Source organism: Diorhabda carinulata, chromosome 1, assembly GCF_026250575.1.
Source record: "Diorhabda carinulata isolate Delta chromosome 1, icDioCari1.1, whole genome shotgun sequence".
NCBI classification, from domain to species: Eukaryota; Metazoa; Arthropoda; class Insecta; order Coleoptera; family Chrysomelidae; genus Diorhabda; species Diorhabda carinulata.
In genome coordinates this window covers 20,829,725-20,851,739 of record NC_079460.1, presented here as the reverse complement: position 1 = coordinate 20,851,739, position 22,015 = coordinate 20,829,725, and the positions used below count along the sequence as shown (strand labels likewise).

General features: G+C 34.1%; 2 protein-coding genes across 12 annotated transcripts in view; one reads left to right on the top strand and one right to left on the bottom strand.

Annotated features, from left to right (window-relative positions):
• The window catches only part of LOC130893110 (voltage-dependent calcium channel type D subunit alpha-1), a 103,977-nt gene extending 96,807 nt beyond the window's left edge, over nt 1–7,170 (top strand). For all 11 annotated transcript variants that reach the window (XM_057798949.1, XM_057798925.1, XM_057798970.1 and 8 more), the window contains one exon: nt 6,604–7,170. In XM_057798949.1, coding sequence (XP_057654932.1) covers nt 6,604–6,905 — 302 coding nt within the window. In that variant the 3' untranslated portion in view covers nt 6,906–7,170. The remainder of the gene's footprint in view (nt 1–6,603) is intronic.
• Nucleotides 7,171–9,213: 2,043 nt separating this feature from the next.
• On the bottom strand, nt 9,214–13,999 carry LOC130893149 (host cell factor-like). The gene is made up of 4 exons (XM_057799022.1): nt 13,895–13,999; nt 13,678–13,836; nt 13,401–13,590; nt 9,214–9,390 (listed from the first exon to the last, which is right to left on the bottom strand). Exons 1-4 carry the CDS (start codon nt 13,970–13,972, stop codon nt 9,335–9,337), a joined length of 483 nt encoding a protein of 160 aa, XP_057655005.1. The 5' UTR covers nt 13,973–13,999; the 3' UTR covers nt 9,214–9,334.
• Nucleotides 14,000–22,015: the final 8,016 nt, after the last annotated feature.

The window sequence follows — 22,015 nt, the reverse complement described above, 5'->3', positions numbered from 1 at the left end:
ACTAACGAACTAAATTCCATGAAAGATACTGAAATGATACTTGTAGTTCATGCAGAAAATTAACAATGAATTCAAATTAATAAAGACTTCGCCAACTATTAGTTCAATGTAATACTTCTATATGGACAGTTTCTTTAAGTGGAAGCTGCTCCGTCTAAAGAAGACAGAATGTCAACGATTTCTGTATCCTCTGAGGTTCCACCTCGGTTCTGTGCATTCTCAAGCATGCGCAGTATATATAAAGTGTCTCGTACAAAAGAGAAAATTAATATTATCCGCACCGTAACGTAGGGACGTTTTTTCCCATACAACTCTCCATATAGGAGTATTATATATATAATAATACTCCAAAAATCGTCAGGTTGTTTGCATTGGGGGTTTTGATTACAGCATCCTTGTTTTTTAGTTATGAAATTATTATTTATGTTATAGCGCCGATTTCCTCTGTGGTGTTTTATTTTTAAAACTGATATCAAAAGAATAGGAAAAGCAATATTTGGGTAAATATTTACTTTTCAACCCCCACTTCGGAGGGGGTTGAAATTTCAGGGGATGGTAGGGGTAAGTGTTCCATTTACAAATATCAAAAAATTAGCAGTCGGGCACCCTTAGAAAAAAGTTATGGAGGGGATTAGGTTAGGTTAGGTTAAAGTTTTATTTCACCCTCCACTTCGGAGGGGAATGGGGTTGCTGAGAGTTTTGTCTCGTCTATTTCAATAACTTGATCAACTCCCTAACCTAACCTAACATACTTTTCGAAAGAATTGCGAGATCCGGGAAGGAGGGCAAAGGAGCTGTGAGAAGAAGCTTGTTGCAAATAAAAACCTCAAGACATAAACAGGTGTAGGTTACATTTCAATAATTTCATATTTGCTATAGTTAGGAAATACCTGTTTTTGCAATATTTAAATCCTCGTAAAATTTTTTAAGGGTTGCCGCCGGGCAATTCCAACGGAATTGTTTTCAGGATGCTCTAGACATCCACTCTCAGCAACCCCAACCCCCTCCGAAGTGGGGGTTGAAAAGTAAATATTTACCAATGTTTAGTCAGCAATGTCCTTTAGACGATGGAACACTGATAGACTGTGTCACACACACATTTGTATGACAAAAAGGATCCATATAAAGAAATATCTACATTATCCTTAATTTGCTGCATAAACCAAAAAATTATCACCAAGAACCTTACCTGCATAAACCAAGTTTTAGAAAGATTAGAAGGAACACTCCAAATACAACTAATTTATCCTCACCTTTATTGTGAGGTTAGGTAATGTTTTTATTAAAATAAACATCCCTAAAATGCTAATTACAGCCAGTTATTTATCGTTGACGCGTAAAATTTCTTTTTGTGGGAAGGGCACAACATAAATGCTGAGTAAATTTTTCTTTAAGTTGGTATATCTACTACAATAAACATTCTCTCAGTGAATACTCTCGATATCCAGATACTTTTACCAAATGATTTTCGGAGTAGTGTGACGGGCTGAAATATCGAGAAATCCTTCAGGATATTAGATATTAGAGGTTGTAACAAAACGGATCGTTCCTGTATTAACTATATCGAATTTGTTACAGATTCCAAGATTTCAATCACTACCCGTTTGAAGCGATACTATTCAATATTTAATTGACAAAATATTCATTCATATTTGAATTTCGTTGAAATGTTGTGACTGCAGCGTGCTTGTTTTGCTTTAGTGCTTGTAACCCTTTATGTTCAATTTTATCTATTGGCTGCATATATGTATGTCTACATAATTAGTTAATAGTGTAAAAAATAACTCATTTAGTTGTTATTAATTTTAGGAGTAACGGTGTTTATTCGTAGATGCCGACCAAGGACTTTTCCACAAAGTATACGACGGTCCACTTAACCAAATCTGTCAGACTGTCTTCTGACGTCACAAATTACACGACATTACCTCATTTCATAATAAAATATAAACAAATAACATAATAATAAATAATGTAGTTGCTTTCTTGTAAACATCACACAAGAGATTGAAGAAATATTAAAATGGACGTAAAGCTTTCTTAAGACAGCGACACGCTTGCTATTTAGGGTACATTCCACTTAATTGGGCGTACAGGATTTGGTAAGATGGGTCAGGACACGAAAAAGATTCTGGACGGATCATGTAGAAAGAATGCCAGAAGACAGATGGGCAAAGGGCCAAACGTACAGGATAGAACAGGACCTGGTCCAATTGAAAAAGAAAAAAGAAGAGAAGAAGATTCCACTTAACGTTCACGCCCGCTAAATGTTCCATTCCAATAACGTAAAAAGGCAGTAGGTGAAAGTTATACGCACTTCTTCAACGCTGTAGGCCTACAGTATAGTAGGTTGGTGACAACATGAAATTTTGAATAAATATATAAACTCAAAATGAATGCCCCTGAATGTATTTTTGACCCAACTAACCACACTTTTAATTCAACACCAGTTTTGGGATTTTAAAGTGACTATGGTTCGTTCACCGCTACGTATTGATGAAATCCCACTCTGCCCTACCAATACTTTATGGGGGAAGTTGGTGTAGGTACCTTTTACATTGATGGCAACTTTAATGAAGATAAATATGTAGAACTGCTCCAAAATAATGGCTTGGCCAACCTCTGGATGAGTGGAAAGATTGTTGATGAAGTTGATGATGGTTTTGATCACTCCAGTCCCTGAAGTTTTGTTTGTGCACGTGAAAATGTGACTCGTCACTCATCTAGAGATTATTAACAAGCTCTTCATTTCCTTCAACCATACACAGAAACGTTTCGAAGAATTGCGGTCGGGCAGCAGAATCATTTTCGTCGAACGCTTGAACCAGTTGAATTTTGTAAGAGTTATGGTGCAAATCTGACCTCACGATCGTTCGCACAGACCCGTCAGAAATTCTAAGAGCGACACTTTGTCGGTGTGTTGACCTTCGCGAGCTTCTTCCCACAGCAACCCTCACGCATTCAATATTCTCAGGAGCTTGTATGGATCTCACACTGCCACCTTTTTTGCTTGTTGTTTCGAAATTTGTCTCCCTCAGATTTATTGAATTTACACTAGAAACTGTCTGATTGCGATCAACTTCAAAATGAGTACAAATACGACGCTGAGCTGTTACATAGCTACTAAAACGGTTTCACATCAAACGCTCGGTGTTGTTTTGACTACTGTTCCATGGCGAATGGAATGCTTTAATGACGGGAACATATGGGTAACTTTGACAACTCGCCCAACCCACTTTAATTTTAATTTCAAAAATGCAGAATTTACTGACGCACCTCGTATAATAACTTTGGGAGCCAATAGTCCCTACAAATGAAATATGGCTATTAATTAACGAAACTACTACAGAAAAAGTACGCATGCGCCAAAGGTTAGCAACTGTCAGATGTTTAGCCTGATGAGATGTTTACCATGTTTGTAGACAAACACATTTTAATAAAGTGTGTACCAAACTGTCTCAATCCGCACTGTCCATCAAGAGGTTTTTAGCCAGATACAACATCCCAATGTTAGACCACACACCTAATTCGTGGTACCTTACACCGTGCGACTACCGTTTTCCTAAGGTCGAATCTGCATTAAAAAGGACACGATTTGAGTCTGTTGTAGCTGCAGAAGAAAAAGCAGCACGCTTCCTGAAGGAACTGCCAGAAAAAAAGACTTCCTGTACTGTTTCGAACAATGGAAAAATCGCATGTAGTGAGACTTTAGGTTTAGTAAGAATGCATAAATAAGTCAAAGTTGTAACTTCATTTGAATAGACACCAATTCTCTTTCTACACGAATTTCATTTAATACGATTTTCTATATTCTATTCATTTTTCTTGGATCTTATAGATCATATAGGAAGAGATTTTTCTAATCCCATAAATTATACTCAGAAAAATCTATGAGGCTTGATTGATTTTGTTCTCATCGTGTATTCGTGCTTTTTGTTGTGACATTTTATCAGCTTAGGTTTCCATGAATTATGTATAAAGACGAAATGCATTTTTTACGCAATTTAGTTTGGTTTTGAGAGTTGAAAAAGAAGACGTTTAAATCTAAATATTATTTACATGGATTTTTCAAGTATTTATGACTAAAATTGATAACTGAAACTATCTTTTATTATTAAGTAATTCGAAACATTTTAGTGAAAAAAATCGAAATATTCCAATTAGGATGAGACTTTCAATTTACACTAAAAAAAATCGGCATCTACGTTATTATTATTACATCAAAGACATCTACACTATATTCCTTTAATCATTTTACATCGAAAGAATACTACAGGGTGAGTGTCAGCTTCAATTTTTATTAATTTACAGGGTGATTTGTCAAATTGACTATAAAATTTAATAAAACACTATCAAGTATTTGACTGGTATTGCTAAACTTAGAATTCCAGAACCGGCTTTGGAAAAATCAATTTAGCGATTCGTATATAATATTACATCCTGTATGATATATTTTTTTTTCAATGCAATAAGTGATTTTCAAATTACATATATGATCAAGGAGAACGACATATGCGATAATGTTGTAGCACTTTCATTCAATTTATAATACAAGAATACATATTTTTTCTTTGTATTTCTAATCCATGTATATTGTGTTAGCTTTGGTAGAGCTTTTGATTACTTTCGTTTAAAATGCTACATCAGTTTTCGACCACAGAATATGCTGACATAATTTTTGTTTATGGGTTTTGTAATAGTATTGGTAGAGATTCTGCTAGGAAATATCACTAGAGATTTCCTGATCATTGAACTCCCAGTCATCCAACATTTAGATCATTTTTCAATTATTTGCGAGAAAATGGCACTTTTCCTATTGAAAAAACAAAGGAAGATGACATTATTGACGTTGTTACTATGTTGTTACTATGAATCTTATAATAAGCACTATACAATTAAGTCGAGAATTTGATGCTACACAATCAAAAGTAAGTAGTCTTTCAGAAAAATCATCTGTACCCATATCATATTCAGCGATGAAATTTTATAGATGGATCATTGAACAACGCAGTACAGGACACTATTTACAGATGAAGCTCAATTTTCAAGAGACAGGATAAATAATTCCTGTAATTCACATGTGTGGGCAGAAGATGCTATTTGAGAATGTCGTTCCCAGTTTTCTATTAACGCGTGGGTTGGTGTTATAAGTCACCAATTAATAGGTCCCCACTCTTTTCATGGTCCTTTAAGAGGACAGGTCTATTTGGACTTTCTACAAAATCTTTTGCCGATTTTGATTACCAACGCGAACGTTGTTATCTGAGGGATGTGTTTTCAGCATGAAACAACATCTAAATGATGTTTATGACAACAGGTGGATAGGACGTGAAGGTTCCTTGGCCTTCAAGATTTAGTTCAAATTATTTTCATTTTTTTCTTTTTTAGACTTCTCAACTAATATGTTAAAATATTTGCTCTTTATTGTTATTAGTTACTTTTTTTGTTGTTTGTAATTCGATACAGTAAATCATTTTAGTCAGAATACTCGAAATACATCAAATTTGTTAAATTTTTTTCCAATAAAACCTCCCTATCATTGTAATTTGATCATTATCACGATCAATGAACAATTTTTTTCTATCCTAAATTACTATAAGTGTCTTATTCAGTAGAAGCTCCTTCAGTTTTCATAACTACAATTATTATTGTCTACACTAGCACTAATATGTGAAATTCTACACTTTGCTCTTCTTTCACACTAAGCACTTACATAACTAACTCAAAAGGCTTCGTCCTCTTCAGTCTTCTCTCTATATTCGTGTTGTCGAGGAGCTGGATTCGCTGGCACATCCCCATAGTTGAATCCCGTAGGTCCATACTGGTTTCAGGATTTGTTCATATACAAGTAGTTTATTATAATTTGACAGAGTTTCAAGCAACCAATATATTTTCTTGTATCTAATTCCTAGTTCTTCTCGTTTCTTTTTCATGTGAGATTCGCATCTAGTATTAACCCCAAGTATTTTGCTGAATAGCATATGGTTTAAATTAATACCTCATTAATACCACAACTTTGTCGATTGTGTCGTTTTCATTGGTTATTTATGTAGTTTGAAAATTGCATTTGAAAAAATATTGGAATTCCTATGTTCAGCTAATACCAATCGAATGCTTGATAGTAGTGTACTGCATCATGAGAAAAATTGAAAAATAAAATGTGTGGTTCAAAATTTATGGTCAATTTCACAAATCACCCCGTAAATTAATAAAGAACATGGGTTTGGACTTTTTAGTAGCTACCCTCCTTGAGAGGCTTTACATATGGTGGAAGTACGTAAAGTTCCCCATATAAATAACTGTGTAAGATTATTTTTTATACTGTACAAAACGCACAAAGTAAAACTTACCGTTAAATTATTCTATAACCAAAATAAACTCCATGTATGCACTGCCCCACTAAATAAATGCATATTTTCAATTTAACAACACCCACTCTTCAACATGTGAAACTATCCCGGCAATTCAGATTTATACACAAGATGTTTTAAATAAATTTCAAAGTATTTCTGCAAAAATCATCTGTATATGTTTATTTAAAACACCTAGTGGCTACCTCGAATTGATTTTCATCAGTTTTTTTACCTAAATAGTTGATTGTTTCAGTTGGAGTCGGTGAGGCAAATGGCCACGTAGGCACAGAGCGTCTTAGCCATTCACTGCCTGGCAGTCCGGCCGACCGCAGACTTGCTTCTTTCGAAGTGGTGGGCTCTGCGGAAAGTTTGGTAGGCCGAATCCTAGCCGAACAAGGCTTAGGTAAGTACTGTGATCCGGATTTCGTGCGGTACACCTCGAAGGAGATGCAAGAGGCAATGGACATGACTCAAGAGGAAATGGACCGTGCAGCACACCAAATTCTTCAACAGGAGAAACTTATACATCATCCTTTACAGCAGCCACATTCATAGCAACACATATGCGAGTGTATCAAGTACACCCCACCACTCTATCAAGTGCCTAAACTCATTTCTTCTGGTCCAAGGAAGACTTTATATTAATAAGGTGTAGTTTTTTAACCTGGATTTTACTGATGGAAAGGATTGTTTCTCCAGTTGTATGTAATACATGTACAGGGTGTGAAAGTATGAGTATGGACTCTCATTATAATTTACCATTTTCTAATATCAAATGTGTCAAAATAATAATAACAATAAATCTTACTTTTCATTTAAATTAGTTTTTTTTTTAATTAAGCAACTCTGTTATATCTGGTAAAACAACACTGGTAATTACACTGTCTGACGTGCGTTTCAATCACCAAGTTATCGTCTTCAGATTCAGTATACACTACTGGTCAAGAGTTTGTGCCCACCCCATAATCCATTTATTATATTTAAAAATAATATACTTTAATAAATTTCTTTCATTTTATCAAGGGAACGTCGAAACGGTGATTTTAAAATCAAAAATAATACTGTCTGTTATTTGTTTACTTTATATGTTTATAATTTGTCGGTAAATGCGACAAGTTAAAACTTGAAAGATTCTTTAACTGTGAATTATTGTAGTTTAGTCCCAATTGGCCCTGTGAAACGAAACGTTCTGTCATTTATACTTGTTGGACCAAGACATCTTTTTGTGAAATTTGTAGAAATGTTTTGGTTCTCGTAAATTCAAACTTGAAAGTTTGGAAATAGAAGAAAACAATCAACTAACGTTTAAAATTCGTGAAGACAAAAGGAACCGTACCGTGGATCACCACGTGAAAAAATATGCATCCTTCAGGAGCTATGGTAATAGAAAACATTCAGGGCGATCTCAAAAACCACAATCCATAAAGATAAAGGTATTGTATTGATTAGTGTACGTGATGGACGACTCACGGGCCCAGAGATAGCTGCTCAGATCAACGAATTTACACATCTGACTTTGAATACTTTTACAGTGAAAAGGTGTAGAGAAACTGGCCTTTTTGGAAGGATTGCAAGAAGAATCCTCCTTCAAGACGTCAAAATATGTTTAAGAGGTTGCAGTGGGCTAAAGAACATAACAATTACATGCATTATGGAGTGATGAGTTTGAGGTTGATGGGGAGGGAAGATTATTTGTACGCAGGTCAAAGGAAGAACGGATGTTAGATCATGTGTAATCCCAATTGTGAGAAACGGCGGAGGCTCGCTGATGATTTAGGGATGTTTTGGAGAAAGGCCGACTGGATATCTGGTGAAAATTTAAGTAATTTTGATAAAAAAAAGAGGCTATAGAAAAATATTGAAGGAAAATGTAGTAAATTCTGGCAAGCACTTGATCAGTAGAAAATGTATCTTCCATCATAATAACGATCCCGAGGATTCCTCGAAACTGAGCAAAGAGTATATGAAAGAATTGGAAAGGAAAAATGTACTGAAAGTAATTATTTAGCCGAACTCAACCCACTAGAGTTGTTGTGGGGCAAATTGGACAGGGAAGTTATGAAGCAGGCACCTACTATCACCTGAAAAACAAATAGAACCAAATAGACGACGATTATTTCTCAAAATTATCACAAAGAACGACAAAATTGTGCACCGGAATAATAAAAGCAAAAAGAGGGGTTACATTAATTAATCAAGAATTTAAATATGTAAAAATTACAGACTGGAGTCTTATTCTTATATACGCTTTTTCCATTGATCGAAGCGGTACTGGAAGTCTTCCATGGTGAGAGCCTTTAGGAGCTCTGCCGTTTTTTTGCTTTACCACTTCCGTCGACTCAAATCGGGTCCTTTTCAAAGCAGATAATTTCTAACCTTTCAAGGAAGTCTCAGCAGACCCGTTGATTCAAGAGCTTTAGGTCAGGAGTCAGATTTTTTGACACCAACTTCGCACAGACTTTTGTCACGTGTAATTCCTCGTGTAAAATTTTTCTAAGAGTCTTTATCGGCTTTTACAGCTTCGGCAATCATCCACATGCTCATTCGACGATCTGCACGCACGATTTGGTTGAATTTGGTCAATGTTTCCGGAGTTGAAACAGTCACAGGGCGAACCGGGCGCTGGTCATCTTCAGTGCTCTTTCGGTCCTCATCAGAGAAATCTCGTTATTTAATAGCCAGATCTCGAATAGAGTGGGCAAAAGTTTTTGACCGGTAGTGTAGATATTAACCAGTAACAGTAACCCACTATATGAGGACACTAAATCAGTGTTTCAACAGGAAGTTGTTGGATAAATAATTGTGATTTATAAAGGGGTCTGAGGCGAAGTAAAGAAATCAGTCTAGGTATCGTAATTTAATTATAAAAAATTGAAACATCGTATCTTGCAAAGTTGATAAATTAATTAACATAAATAAAAACATCTAACAAAAATATATTAATTCTCAGAACCTATCAAGAAAAATGAATTATTTGAAATAAATTATAGCTGTTCCCTTAGTAGCTGCTGTATGGTCTTGTTGTTAACACATGTTTGAACTGAAACAAAAATGTCAAATATAACTTGAAACATAAATTAAACTCCCTAGATACATCTATGGGCGGTAATCTTAGTGTCGAGGGTAGTGGAGAGGTAGCCCAATAACTTAAACTTACTATAAAATATCAACTTCGTCGCGTGAGTTAAGTCTCCGGAAACGGCGCAACTTCGCCGAGATCTCGGAGCTCGAGATCTGATCGCTCGCGGTCTCGAGACAAATTGGAATTCTCCACGATTCCAAACGCCTTGCCTGGGTATGTAATAAAGAGCAAGTAGAAGGTTTTTGGTTTTTCCCAAAGTCAGATATATTGGGAAGGATTAATGTAACTGTATGCTATTTGGATATTAAGATAGTTACTTGGAATTTCCTGGGTCTGTTATCGGTTTATTGTGGGAATTTTTTCGGAGATATGTTTACCTGTATGAAGTATTTTTAAATAACACATCTATTGATTCCTTTAACATGATATTCAACGGAAGCGAAGTTGCCAAATGTAAATTTCAGTTAATAATGTATCAGGTAACATTATACTTTTTGGAAACTTTCGTCAAAAATCAATTTCATTCATCAATGTAATCTCCATCAAAAGCTATACAACCATTTCAACGCTGCTCTAACGTCTCGATGCCTTGTTCGGCTTCGGTTTCAGTAATCGCTTCCTTATTTGAGCTGAAATTTTTACCGGCGAGATCCTCGAATAGCCAGTAGTCACTGGAAGGCCAGATCTGAACTAAACGGTGGATGAGGAAGCAATTTGAAGTGTAATTCGTGGAACAGTGGTTTTTCCTTGATTTTTACCTTCAAACTCTATCGCCATTGATTATCTCTGCCTTTTGAAGATGGTCGATGAACAATATTCCGTGCGCATTTCAAAATACTGAAGCCATAACCTTCCCAATTGACTATTGTGCTTTTGGATGCTTTGAACATGATTCACCGAATGCAGTCCACTCAGATGATGATCGTTTTGATTCCGAAATAAAGTGATGGATCAGAGTTTCATTCTTTGTTATATATAGACGATTTATTACGTGTAAACATAGCCATACACTGCTCTGAATCGTCAACGCGTTGTTGTTTTTGATCGACTAAGTAGACCCACATTGAAAAAAGATTTCTCATGATCAAATGTTCCATCTCAATTGGACGACCAAAACGTTCACCATCATCGGTGTCTGTACGACAACGTTTAAATTAAGCAAATCAATAACAAATTGTTCTTTTCGATAGAGCGCCATCTGTGTGTCAGTCACACGACATAGTGAATGATATCATATTCCTACGACTTAATTACCTAACATGAAACCTTAGACAAATGAAGTGTCTTTTACCCACGATATGCCAGAGCAGAAAGGATCTTATCATAAAGCTATGACCCAATAAGTTTCCGAAAAACAATGATAGTGAACTGATTAGTTTCCGAACATTCATATCATTATTTGGTTAACTTGATCAGTCTCCGAAAAGTCCTATTATTATTAACCATTAAAATGTTTCACGAAAGCGATACAGAGGAATGAATCTTAATTTATTAATAAACTTAATAATTATCTTCTGGAACTTTGAAACAGGGAATAAAATATTTATATGGTATTATTTTTTTGTATTCGTGCAAAAGTAACTCAATAACAACATAGAAGCTAAAACTAATTGTTTTGAGATGCTAAAATCAGAAAAAGAATGGGAGAAGCTAAAGTACAAATGAGCTAAGAAAAGGCCAGACGCGTCATAACTGACAAAGTCCGCAATAATTTCCTTCTCTCTTAGGCCCATCCCATTTATGTGACAGTGACGTTTTTTTTACGATTGTTCGGTATTTTTAATATAGAAATGCAAGTGCTAAATAGACTGGCAACGCTGCACGACTGCCGCATGGTCCAAATCAAAATTCGAAGGGAAGTCGTCGCGTAACCATGGATCTCTTACCATTGCGAGTCCCTGTTCGATGTTGCCAAGCCTTTACTTAGGAAGGAAAGTACGGTAATATTATAAATAATTTGCGCTTATGGACAGATGCATAACCGACCGAACAGTTCAGTAGATAGTGTGATTTATTGTGTTCGGTGTTATTTTTAGTCTGTGCCATAGTTTATTCTACAGGTAGCACTGTTTTTGAACATTAGGGGCAAAATCGTTTTAAATAATGTCAGCAAAAAAAGTTGGAAAGCAAGGTCTTGTTATACGCTGCCAAGGACGATAAATCATAAGCAATATTATTAATTTCATGAAAAAAGAGGCAGATGAAGGAGTTACTATTCCTTTAAAAAATTACAGGTATGTAGTAAGATTTAATTCGAGAAGTAGGTTGAAGAAATGCAGAGTTTACACATTTTTATACAAGCACCTACTTATTGAGTGTCATATTTTAAATTAGAATATTAACATATTTTGATATTTCAGGGCAAGAGTACTAGCTGCTACTGGGGTGTCAAGGTCTACTTTTCAGAAGAAATCAAAAGAAGCTCAAAAAGTTGAGTGGGGAGGGCCAAGCACATCTTTTCAATCGCAGAAAAAAATACGTAATACTAAAAAAGAAAGCTGGATCGTATCTCGCCAAAGGCCGCAATATATGTTATACTGATGAAACTTACATACACAGCAGCCATGTTAAAGGCAGGGGCTGGTACGATGAGACTCTAAAAGGAATCAAGAAGCCAATTTCTAAAGGCCAACGGCTGATTATAATACATGCTGGTGGAGAAAAAGGATTCGTAAAAAACGTATTACTTATATTTAAATCAGGTAAGTTTGAATACATGTATTTTTTAAAATAGAATTAGTGATAGCTAAAATATCGATATTTCGGCATATCATATACCGAAAATTATGAATATTAATGTCAATATCTAAATTCAGATTCCAGTGTCGACCAGACTTAGCCAGAATAGAAAAAATATTTTTTTGTACAATTGCATTTAAATTGCGATAAACCATAGCACTTACCACCTACTTGTCATATACCAATAGAATTATAACTTACTTACTATATATACTTATTTGTTTTTGCAGGTACATGAACTGGTGATTACAATAAAGACATGAATAATCAAAATTTCATGACATGGGTTCAAAAGCAATTGTTGCCGAATCTGCCTAAAAGGTCCGTCCTCGTTATAAACAACGCAGCATACCATAATGTACCAATAAAAAAAATATTACGACGGCTTCTATGAAAGAAGAAATGTTAAACTGGCTAACAGAAAATAGATTACCAACAGACCCCAAACTAACAAAACCGGAACTATACCGCATTTTTCAAGAAAATAAATTTCGCTTCTCCATAAAGTACAAACTAGTCGAACTGTTACAACATGTTAAAAAATATGAGAATGACCTTATACACAAAGAGCACATCTTAGACCACACTCTAGATCACTTAATATTTACAGTAAATACGGTTCATCGGAAGAAAGTGAAGACAAAAACAGCGAGGATACTGATAGTTCATTAGAGGATGAACTAGGATGTTCGTTTCTAGTTTCTGATAGCGAATAATGTTTTAACTAATTAACTAAGTAATAACCTACTTTAATATATGTTTAATTTAAAATATATTTTGTTTTGTATTTTTTAATCTAATAAATGTTTTGTTGCGAACTGCATTAATTTTTATTTAAATAAGAACCTACGTCACTGGTATATCAGTCTGAAGCGAGAGAGAGTGAAACAGACGATAACTAGTGATGACGCCTGTGGCATTTTCTTAGTTGATTCGTACTTTACATATTTCTTTCTAGAGACTTTTGAAAGCGAGTGTTACACTTGAGCTAATAGATTTATAATATTGAATGTTTCATAATGTTTACGTTCATTTTGAAAGATTATACACAGAAAAATGAAAAGTTAGAATAAAGTTAAAACTATAAAGTAAAATTAGAGATGAGAAAACTATATCTAGGAAGTCCAAAATCTATTCAAAACTAGTAATGTGATGAGTTTGTGTTATTGATGGTATTGGATGAGAATTATCTAGAACTTTTCAAAGTAATAAGAGTAGAGAAAATTTACCATTAGAGCATCTAATCTGGTTGACTGATCCGATTCCGTTATCCCCTTTAACAAGGAGCCGGAAAATGAGCGCGGGCGAATGGGTGGTATCTATACGGGCACCTGACAGTACAGCGTTTCTTATAAAACATCGATTTTCATGTCCACAATACACAATTTTGAATTTCATTTTATGGGTTTTTTCTCTTTTCTGCAAAAATAAAATTACATATGATTAAAATAAAATTAATAAATATTCTCGATAGAGAAATTGTGAACTTCAGTTATTCTTACTTACTTTTCTTTTAACGCCCAGATACAAAGAATATTCAACATTATCGCGATCGTCGGCTGAAGATGTTTCCCAAGATAGACAAGCTCCAAATTTAGTTAAAACAAAATCGTATACAACTGGTGCCGCGGGTAAACCAATTTTGCGTGATTTAACCAAAAGTTCCTAAAATTAAAATAAACAATATAATATATTCGATATTCAATAGAACTGGGAAACTTACCTCACTCCATTCGCCCTGTCCGTTTAAGTTGGCTGCAGCTAATCTAAATTTGTATGAAGCGCCTTCTTCCAGCTCCATGGATGGGCAATTGATTAAATTAGATAACGTCAGATCCATATAGTAGTTCCTAGAAATATTTTTCGATACCTCATACTCATTATCAATAACGGTATCACTAGTACCTTCAACAAGACTTTGACGGTCATTCAAAGGATTAGTTTCAGTCAAAGCATCTTTTTCACGTTGTTTCTTCGAACTAACAGAGAACTTTATGATTTCTTTGTGGTTCTCTTTACCTTCAGAAGAATCGAATTCACATCCTACATATTCGCATTCCTTCATTTTGTCACCATCATTGTAAGATTCTTGACTAGAATGTTGGTCGACACTTGAATGATTATCAGTCAAAGTTATTCTTTCAGACATACTCACACCAGGTGATGATTCAAGGATGTCCACTTCTCCATCAGATATTTTTTTTCTACTATCATGAGAGTGTTCAATAGGATGTTGGGTCTTATTAACAATAGTGTTATCATATTCATCAATTTTTTTAGTAAGCTCCTGAAATGGTGGTTTTAAAAGTATGTTTTGATGAATTATGATCTTCTTTGAGCTAAGAACTGGTGGGATAAAGTTAGTATTTCTGTCAAAGCTACTAATAGCTTCTTCACCCAAAGCAGATGATGATTCTATGAAATTCCCTTCTTTATCAGAAATTGATATATGTGAATCAATAGAGCACTTGTCTTCTCCAGAATTTTCTTTAGCATCAGATAAATCAAATTTGCACTCGGTTTTCTCACAACTTTCCATTTTTTTGTCACTATCATGAGAGTGTTCAATAGGATGTTGGGTATTATTAACAATGGTGTTATGATATTTGTTAATTTCTTCAGTATGTTCCTCAATTGGTGCTTTTAAAAGAATGTTTTGATGAATTATGATCTTCTTTGAACTAAGAGCCGGTGGGTTAAGGTTAGTATTTTTGTCAAAGCTACTAATAGCTTCTTCAGCTTCACCCAAGGCAGATGATGATTCTATGAAGTCCACTTCTTCATCAGAAATTGATATATGTGAATCAATAGAGCACTTGTCTTCTCCAGAATTTTCTGTAGCATCAAATTTACACTCCGTTTTCTCAAATATTTCTATTTTTTTGCTACTATCATGGGAGTGTTCAATAGCATGTTTTGTATTATCAACAATGGTCTTATCACATTTGTCAACTTCTTTAGTATGCTTCACAAATGGTAATTTTATAATAATGTTTGGAAAAATTATGATTTTCTTTGAGCTGTGAGCCGGTAGGATGAGGTTAGTATTTCTGTCAAAGCTACTAATAGCTAATTTAGAATTTTCTTTGACTTCAGGTAAATAAAATGTACTTTCGACATTTCCAGATTTCTTCATTTCATTACCATCATTGAAAGAGACTTGAATAGAGTGTTGGTAGCTATTTGAATGTTTTTCAGTCAAAGTCATTTGTCCAGGCATACACGAAGCAGGTGATGATTCAAGGATGTCCACTTCTTCATCAGATATTGATATATGTGAACCAATAGAACACTCCATGGCTTCTTCAATATTTTCTTCAACTTCAGATGAATCAAATTTACACTCCGTTTTCTCACATCTTTCTATTTTTTTGCTACTATCATGAGAATGTTCAATAGGATGTTGGTTATTATTTACAAGGTTGTCCACTTCATCATCAGATATTGATATATGTGAATCAATACAACACTCCATAGCTTCTTCAGTACTCTCTTTAGCTTCAGATGAATCAAATTTACATTCCAGATTATCACATATTTCTTTTTTCTTGCTATCATGAGAGTGTTCAATAGGATGTTGGGTATTATTAACAATGGTGTTATCATATTCATTAATTTCTTTAGTAAACTCCTCAAATGGTGCTTTTAAAAGAATGTTTTGATGAATTATGATCTTCCCTGAGCTGTGAGCCGATTGAATAAAGTTAGTATTTCTGTCAAAGCTATTAATAGCTTCTTCAGAATTAACATCTATGTTTCCCGTGTCCCAGTCCATTTTATCAGATTCTTCACAATGAGAATGATTATTACTGTCTTGGATAGTTTGTTGCTGCCAGTCATTATTATTATAATCATTTTCATTGTCAACTATTTCTTCGTGGACATCCAAAGAGAGCATGTCATTACTTTCGTCAGAGTATTCGCATAACTCAGAGGGGGTGTGTACTGATGAGGCTGAATCTTCATCAAAGTTCTTCACACTTCCTCCAACATTTTGTTTCGCTCCAAATAAATCAAATGATGATTTAGATTGTAGGTGAAAGTCTACTTTTTTAAATTCTTCCATAGTTTGTTGTACATTGGTTTTAGACTCAAACATTTCTTCAGAGTCACTCAAAAAAGGAATACTATCGACAGAGCTTTCGCATAAATCTGATGGAGTATAAACTGAAGATTCTGAATCTACATTACCGCTCTCCATGATGTCTTCAGAATTTAGATCAACATCCATATGCTGTGTGTCCGATAAATAGGAGATAGATTCAACAGAGTCCATTTTTTAGGATGATAATAACCAATATCTAAAAGGACAGTAAGTGAAATCTTATAATTACTGTATTGATCTACTGACTTAGATCTTTTAGGAAGTTTCTGTTCTTATGAAAAATCTTAAACACTTAGTCTCTTGATGTTGACAATGTAATATTCAATATTCCCAAATGTACAGAATGTTCAATAGTCCGAACATATACTTTTCTCTGAAATCTGGTTACCTGGAAAAAATGTTTCATGTGTAGAATAGATGCAATAAAATAAAACATTGGCAATAAATATTGGCAATAGTGATAAATAAATATAACAAACTTAACTTTCATCATTCAATAAATAATATCAACCTTTTTATTTTTATTTTGACATGATGGATTTGGTTGATTACTTATTAGTGATGAGGATATTGATTTTGTGAAATTACTTCAACACGAAATTATAATTCAAGAAATTTTTACCCCTAAACTTATATTTTTTTTATAAATTAGTATGTTTCTTCATAAAATAGCTAAGAAATAAATGTTTTGTTTTATAGTAGTAATATAGTGCTATAGTTATTGGTACCTTCTATGAGTTACTAGGCTGGAGTGCAAAGGGTTAATACTCGTTTATTACTAGTCCTCGTAAGTGGAAGTGTTGCCCACCAAGACAGACACTTACTCAGACTTGGTCCGTTATACGCATGCGTTGCAACTTTAGTAGGGAAGTAAGAAAGTGTAGTGGGAGAATTATTTCAACTAAATTTGGATACGTACGCTCCATAGCTTACCAGCAAAGCTCTACACATCGAATGATACGATTCGTTAGTTCGAATCACGAATTTTTTTTGTTATTATAAATTATTTATATGTATGTATATAAATATTATTTTAAATCTTTAAAAATCATATTTTCAATTGTTATATTCAATATTAAACATCTAAAAGAGATAGATATAATAGAATAGTGTAATTAAATATTGTTTGGAAATAATAATTTATTGTTTACATATATACATGCTTAAAAATCACATATTTTTCATTATTAATACAAATTGGATTCGGTACACCAATTGATGGAACTGCACCAGATCTTAAGATGCATCTGCTTTTAAATTCAAGCGCTCTGTCTATGTCTTTAGGATTATAAGTGAATATATCACTGAGTGATGAATTATACGCTTCAATTCACTTCTTTCTTAATATTGGATCTTTTCGGAAACCAATTTAAGTAATATTCAACATTAATTTATATATATATATATATATATATATATATATATATATATATATATATATATATATATATATATATATATATATACAATATATATACAATTATAATAAAAATAACGAGTTATTAAACTTACTTGTGTTATGAAATTCGTTTTCGTCGACATAATGCACAACACTACACTAATGGACACTTTTTGTTCAAATAGTAGATAAAAACAACGATTTAATGTAAATTTGCAAATCGGTTTCAATAAACTCTCAATATAACAAATTTCACGTACAATAAAACACGACGATAGTTGTACAAATATATACTAAGAATTAACAGTTGTATAAACTGACGCTCTATACAATTGCACTTATGAGCATGCTCCATTCTCGGGCATGCGCATACAATTTCAAATCTAATGAAAAGAGATGTATGAACATCTGCACCGTTGGGTCGGCATCTTTTTCGAGACCTCTGCTAGCAATATAGGAGTATTTAAAATATAAGAGTAGATTATGGAACGTTTTAAGAATCGACGTAATTACCTAGTACAAATGACGAACTTGAACATAAATCAGAAACTTGAAATTATGTAAGAGTAAATTATAATCTTCGATAGCTAACTTTTGCAAACTTTCATCCAAAGCTACGACTTATTGTATTTAGTATATTTTCCCCTGGTTTCAATATTAACTAATCTAACGAATTAAAGTCTTTACATTACCTTGAGTTCAGCTGGTGGTTTTAGAAAGACATTCACTACAATAAAAAACAATTTGGGATCTAATCACTTGATTATGCACACTATGCCGAAATATGGCGATATAACATAGTTGGCGGTTACAAACTATAACCGACGCTCTTTATGACATATGACATTTGAATTCTAGAATCTAAGGTGCGTTCCACTATGAACTTCTAAGATTCTCTTACAACTGCCGTTTTGCAACTCCATTATCTTTCTAACTTTATAATCATAAATTCAATAGTTATGCAATGTTGCAAACATCGATAAAAACATTTTATTCAGTGAATTTTAAAAGAAATCAGAATCTTGGCATTATGTGAGTAAATAATAAACTTCAATAACTATTCAACAACTTTCAACAATTTTACTTGTTGTAACGACAACCAAACAACAATTTGTTGTATTTGGTGTGGTATTTTTACTTTAATGAACGAATATAACGAATTAAAGTCTTTACATTACCTAGAGTTCAACTGGAAATACTAGAAAGACAATCTTCATTCAGTTCACTATTTCGAAAAAATAACGATAAATTGTAGAAAATTTTAATAATCTAAACCCAAGCTACATCTTGTTGCTTTTGATATGATATTTTCACCTTGTGTGAAAATTAACTAACTAATATTATGAATTATGGTATTTAACTCACCTGGAGTTCAATTGAAGGCCTTAGAAAACACTTAGTGATGATGAGGAACAATCTGACTCAGTACACTATTCCAAAGTAATTCGTTGGCGTCTTTCAAAGTATGCACTTCCAAGACTCGCTCACAGCCTCACTTTTTTGACATTCCATTGGCTTAACAACCTTACAATCATGATTAAACATTTCAAACATCGTTGCAAATAACGAGATTTAAGAGAAAGAATAAATTAGATTATCAAATGAATAATAATTTTCACCGTCGCGGACGAAAGTTTTGTGGGCGTTAATAGAAATGTATCCAGAAAAGGTAGTGGTGAGATCTATGATATCCAGTATGACTTCAATTCCTGACACCATTGCCACTAGCCATGATCACGCTTTTACATACAGGTTTTGAAATACAGGGTAGCGGGGTGGGTTTATTTCACGGGTGCTAAGTTGTCTCGCACCGTAGCCGCCAGGTAGGCGTTGTGATCGAGGGATGAAAGAAGCTTAACGGTGCCAAATTGTGTTAATCTAATAATGATAGTTATTATTAATATTATTTCTATAAGTGATAAATTGATATGAATAAAATGTAAATATCCACCCCTAGACAGCAGCGCCGCTCCATAGCTATTTCAAACACTGAAAACATGGACAAAAAGAGAACTACAATCTTAAAAAATAAGTCTGATAATACGCAATATAAAAAATATGAGATAAAAATAGGAATAAACCAAATATTTTCATGGACCATTAATGTATATGTAAAACAATTTCTTTTTCAAACACTATGGAGCGCCAATCATCGCACCGCTTATACAAAAAAATAACACGGTATTATAAATCAGTTGACAAAGCTACTAAAGATATTATACGTAGGACAATTTATAGTTTATATAAGGAGAACAGGGTTGTGACATTAGAAGTAATACAGCAAAAGGTATCAGATTATCCAGAATACAATTAATCCAGTTTAGAAACATTGCTTCAAGTTTTGTCAGCATGTAAATACAAAAAACTGAATAAACGGATGGCAATAACCGAATCGTCAAGGTTCGTTCGATGGTGACAAGATTATTTGTTTCAGATAAAAGGCTACTGAAGTTTTAATAGTCGAATGAGGTACAAAAAGGGCTCAGTTCACGTCTGGTACCCTGTTTAAACCAAACGCCTTTACAGGCAGGTACATTTTACTCGTCTATTTACGTGGTATAATTTAATATTCAGTTGCAGCAAGTTAATGAGGTAAGATAATGAATTTTTTCCAAGTTCCAAGTAGGACTGCAATTAAGTGCATCCAATTTATAATGATTCGATTGCATTTCTACCGAATACTTTCTCGTCTAAGATATACATATTTTTAAAAGTATTTATAAAAATAATAAATTCATAAAATGAGCTATCTACGCCTATGGTAGATCAAATAAAATTGTCGGAAACAGTTTTTTAAATCTGCAATTGATATTGGAATAACTACAGATATGTATGGTAACATCAAAGCGCCGACCATTGCTCTGCGCAAAAGCGTGATATTCAGGCCTGAATTACGTGCTAGGGTAAAACCGAGCTTAATATTTTTTGGATACTCGTTTCAGTAAACTAGTATCAAAGATATTATGGTCGAAGGTCCTTTGCGTCCGTACCCTTACGCTCGTTGCAGACACTACGGATTTGGACGTACGGAAAATATTCGAACGACTTTTGTCCGTCACAGGTTACTTTTTCTTATCAAATTCCAGTTAGTTTTCCTTTGATCGTCGTGAAGTGAAGTAGAACGGATCGCAAACGCAAAATTATTGCAATGTGGCTAATACACCGCCGTCGAAAGGAACGTAAACATACTCGTGTTTACTGGGTTCATCCAATAAATGAAATGAGGTGCGCGAGGTTGGTGCATTCCAGGATGTAAATATTACAAGGTGTTCTCTTCCCGAGGGCTCATTTTCGACCCGCTCTGCGCATCTCTCAAGAGCCAATGAGAATTCGCTCCCAAATTGGCGCGTCGTTTTGGGAGCGAATTCTCATTGGCCGCTTCCCAGCTGGTGCGCAATAGACTTTACATCATGTTGCATTGTACCTACAGAGCCGACGGATCGTGATAATTAAAAATTGTTTTGATAATATGAGTGAGATAGACAGTGAATTCCTTATTGCCTTAGTGGAAGTAAGACTAAGATTACCCATAAGCTAACATTTCAACTGGTTGTATGCAGTTTCTCATTTTGTATTCTGTCTTTGAATAGAGTCCTTCAAGCGTTTATGTAGTTTGTCAAAAGATGATATAGACATGCGGAAATAATTGAAGAATTTATAATCTTCTTTCCGTAACTCTTCAAACAGGGTATAGAATGCACCAACCTCGCACCTCATTTCATTTATTGGATGAACCCAGTAAACACGAGTATGTTTACGTTCCTTTCGACGGCAGTGTAATGCGGCTAACATTGCAATAATTTTGCGTTTGCGATCCATTCGACTTCATCTCACGACGATCAAAAGAAAAACTAACTGGACGTTCGATAAGAAAATGTAACGTGTGCAAGTAAACATGTCACGGATAAAAGTCGTTCGACCACGTGTCTACAACGAGCGTTAGACTTTTTTTAATACACCACGAATGTGTATCTGTAATAAATTTTGTAACTTTTAACAATACTTTCTAGAGGAGAACAGATCTGATAATAATTTAGATTTCCTTGTAGTACCCACAATAGGGGTATAAATACAATCATAAGTCTAAATATAAATTATAGTCTTTAATCACCACTACCTGAATGTTGGATATTGTTGGAGATAATTTTGTTGATTCTAAGAATGGTTAATATATATTGCTGTTCACAACGACCTATCGATGAGGGTTTCTCAAAAAATATAAAGGATAAAATTGAAATTTTGTATTTAGGAGTTACTTCGATATGATAAGTTCAATCAAAGGATTGTCATTTTGACACCCTCAAGTTATTTACCTACAATAGATTCTGAGACACACCGGA

What these genes read in the sequence shown, in the direction of transcription:
- LOC130893149 (XM_057799022.1), bottom strand. Translation starts at nt 13,972, where the DNA reads ATGGAGCTGGAAGAAGGCGCTTCATACAAATTTAGATTAGCTGCAGCC. An exon ending in GACAGGGCGAATGGAGTGAG is followed by an intron (nt 13,837 to 13,894) that starts GTAAGTTTCCCA and finishes TTTTAATTTTAG; the next exon opens with GAACTTTTGGTTAAATCACG. An exon ending in CCAGATTAGATGCTCTAATG is followed by an intron (nt 9,391 to 13,400) that starts GTAAATTTTCTC and finishes TTTTTGTTTCAG; the next exon opens with TTCAAACATGTGTTAACAAC.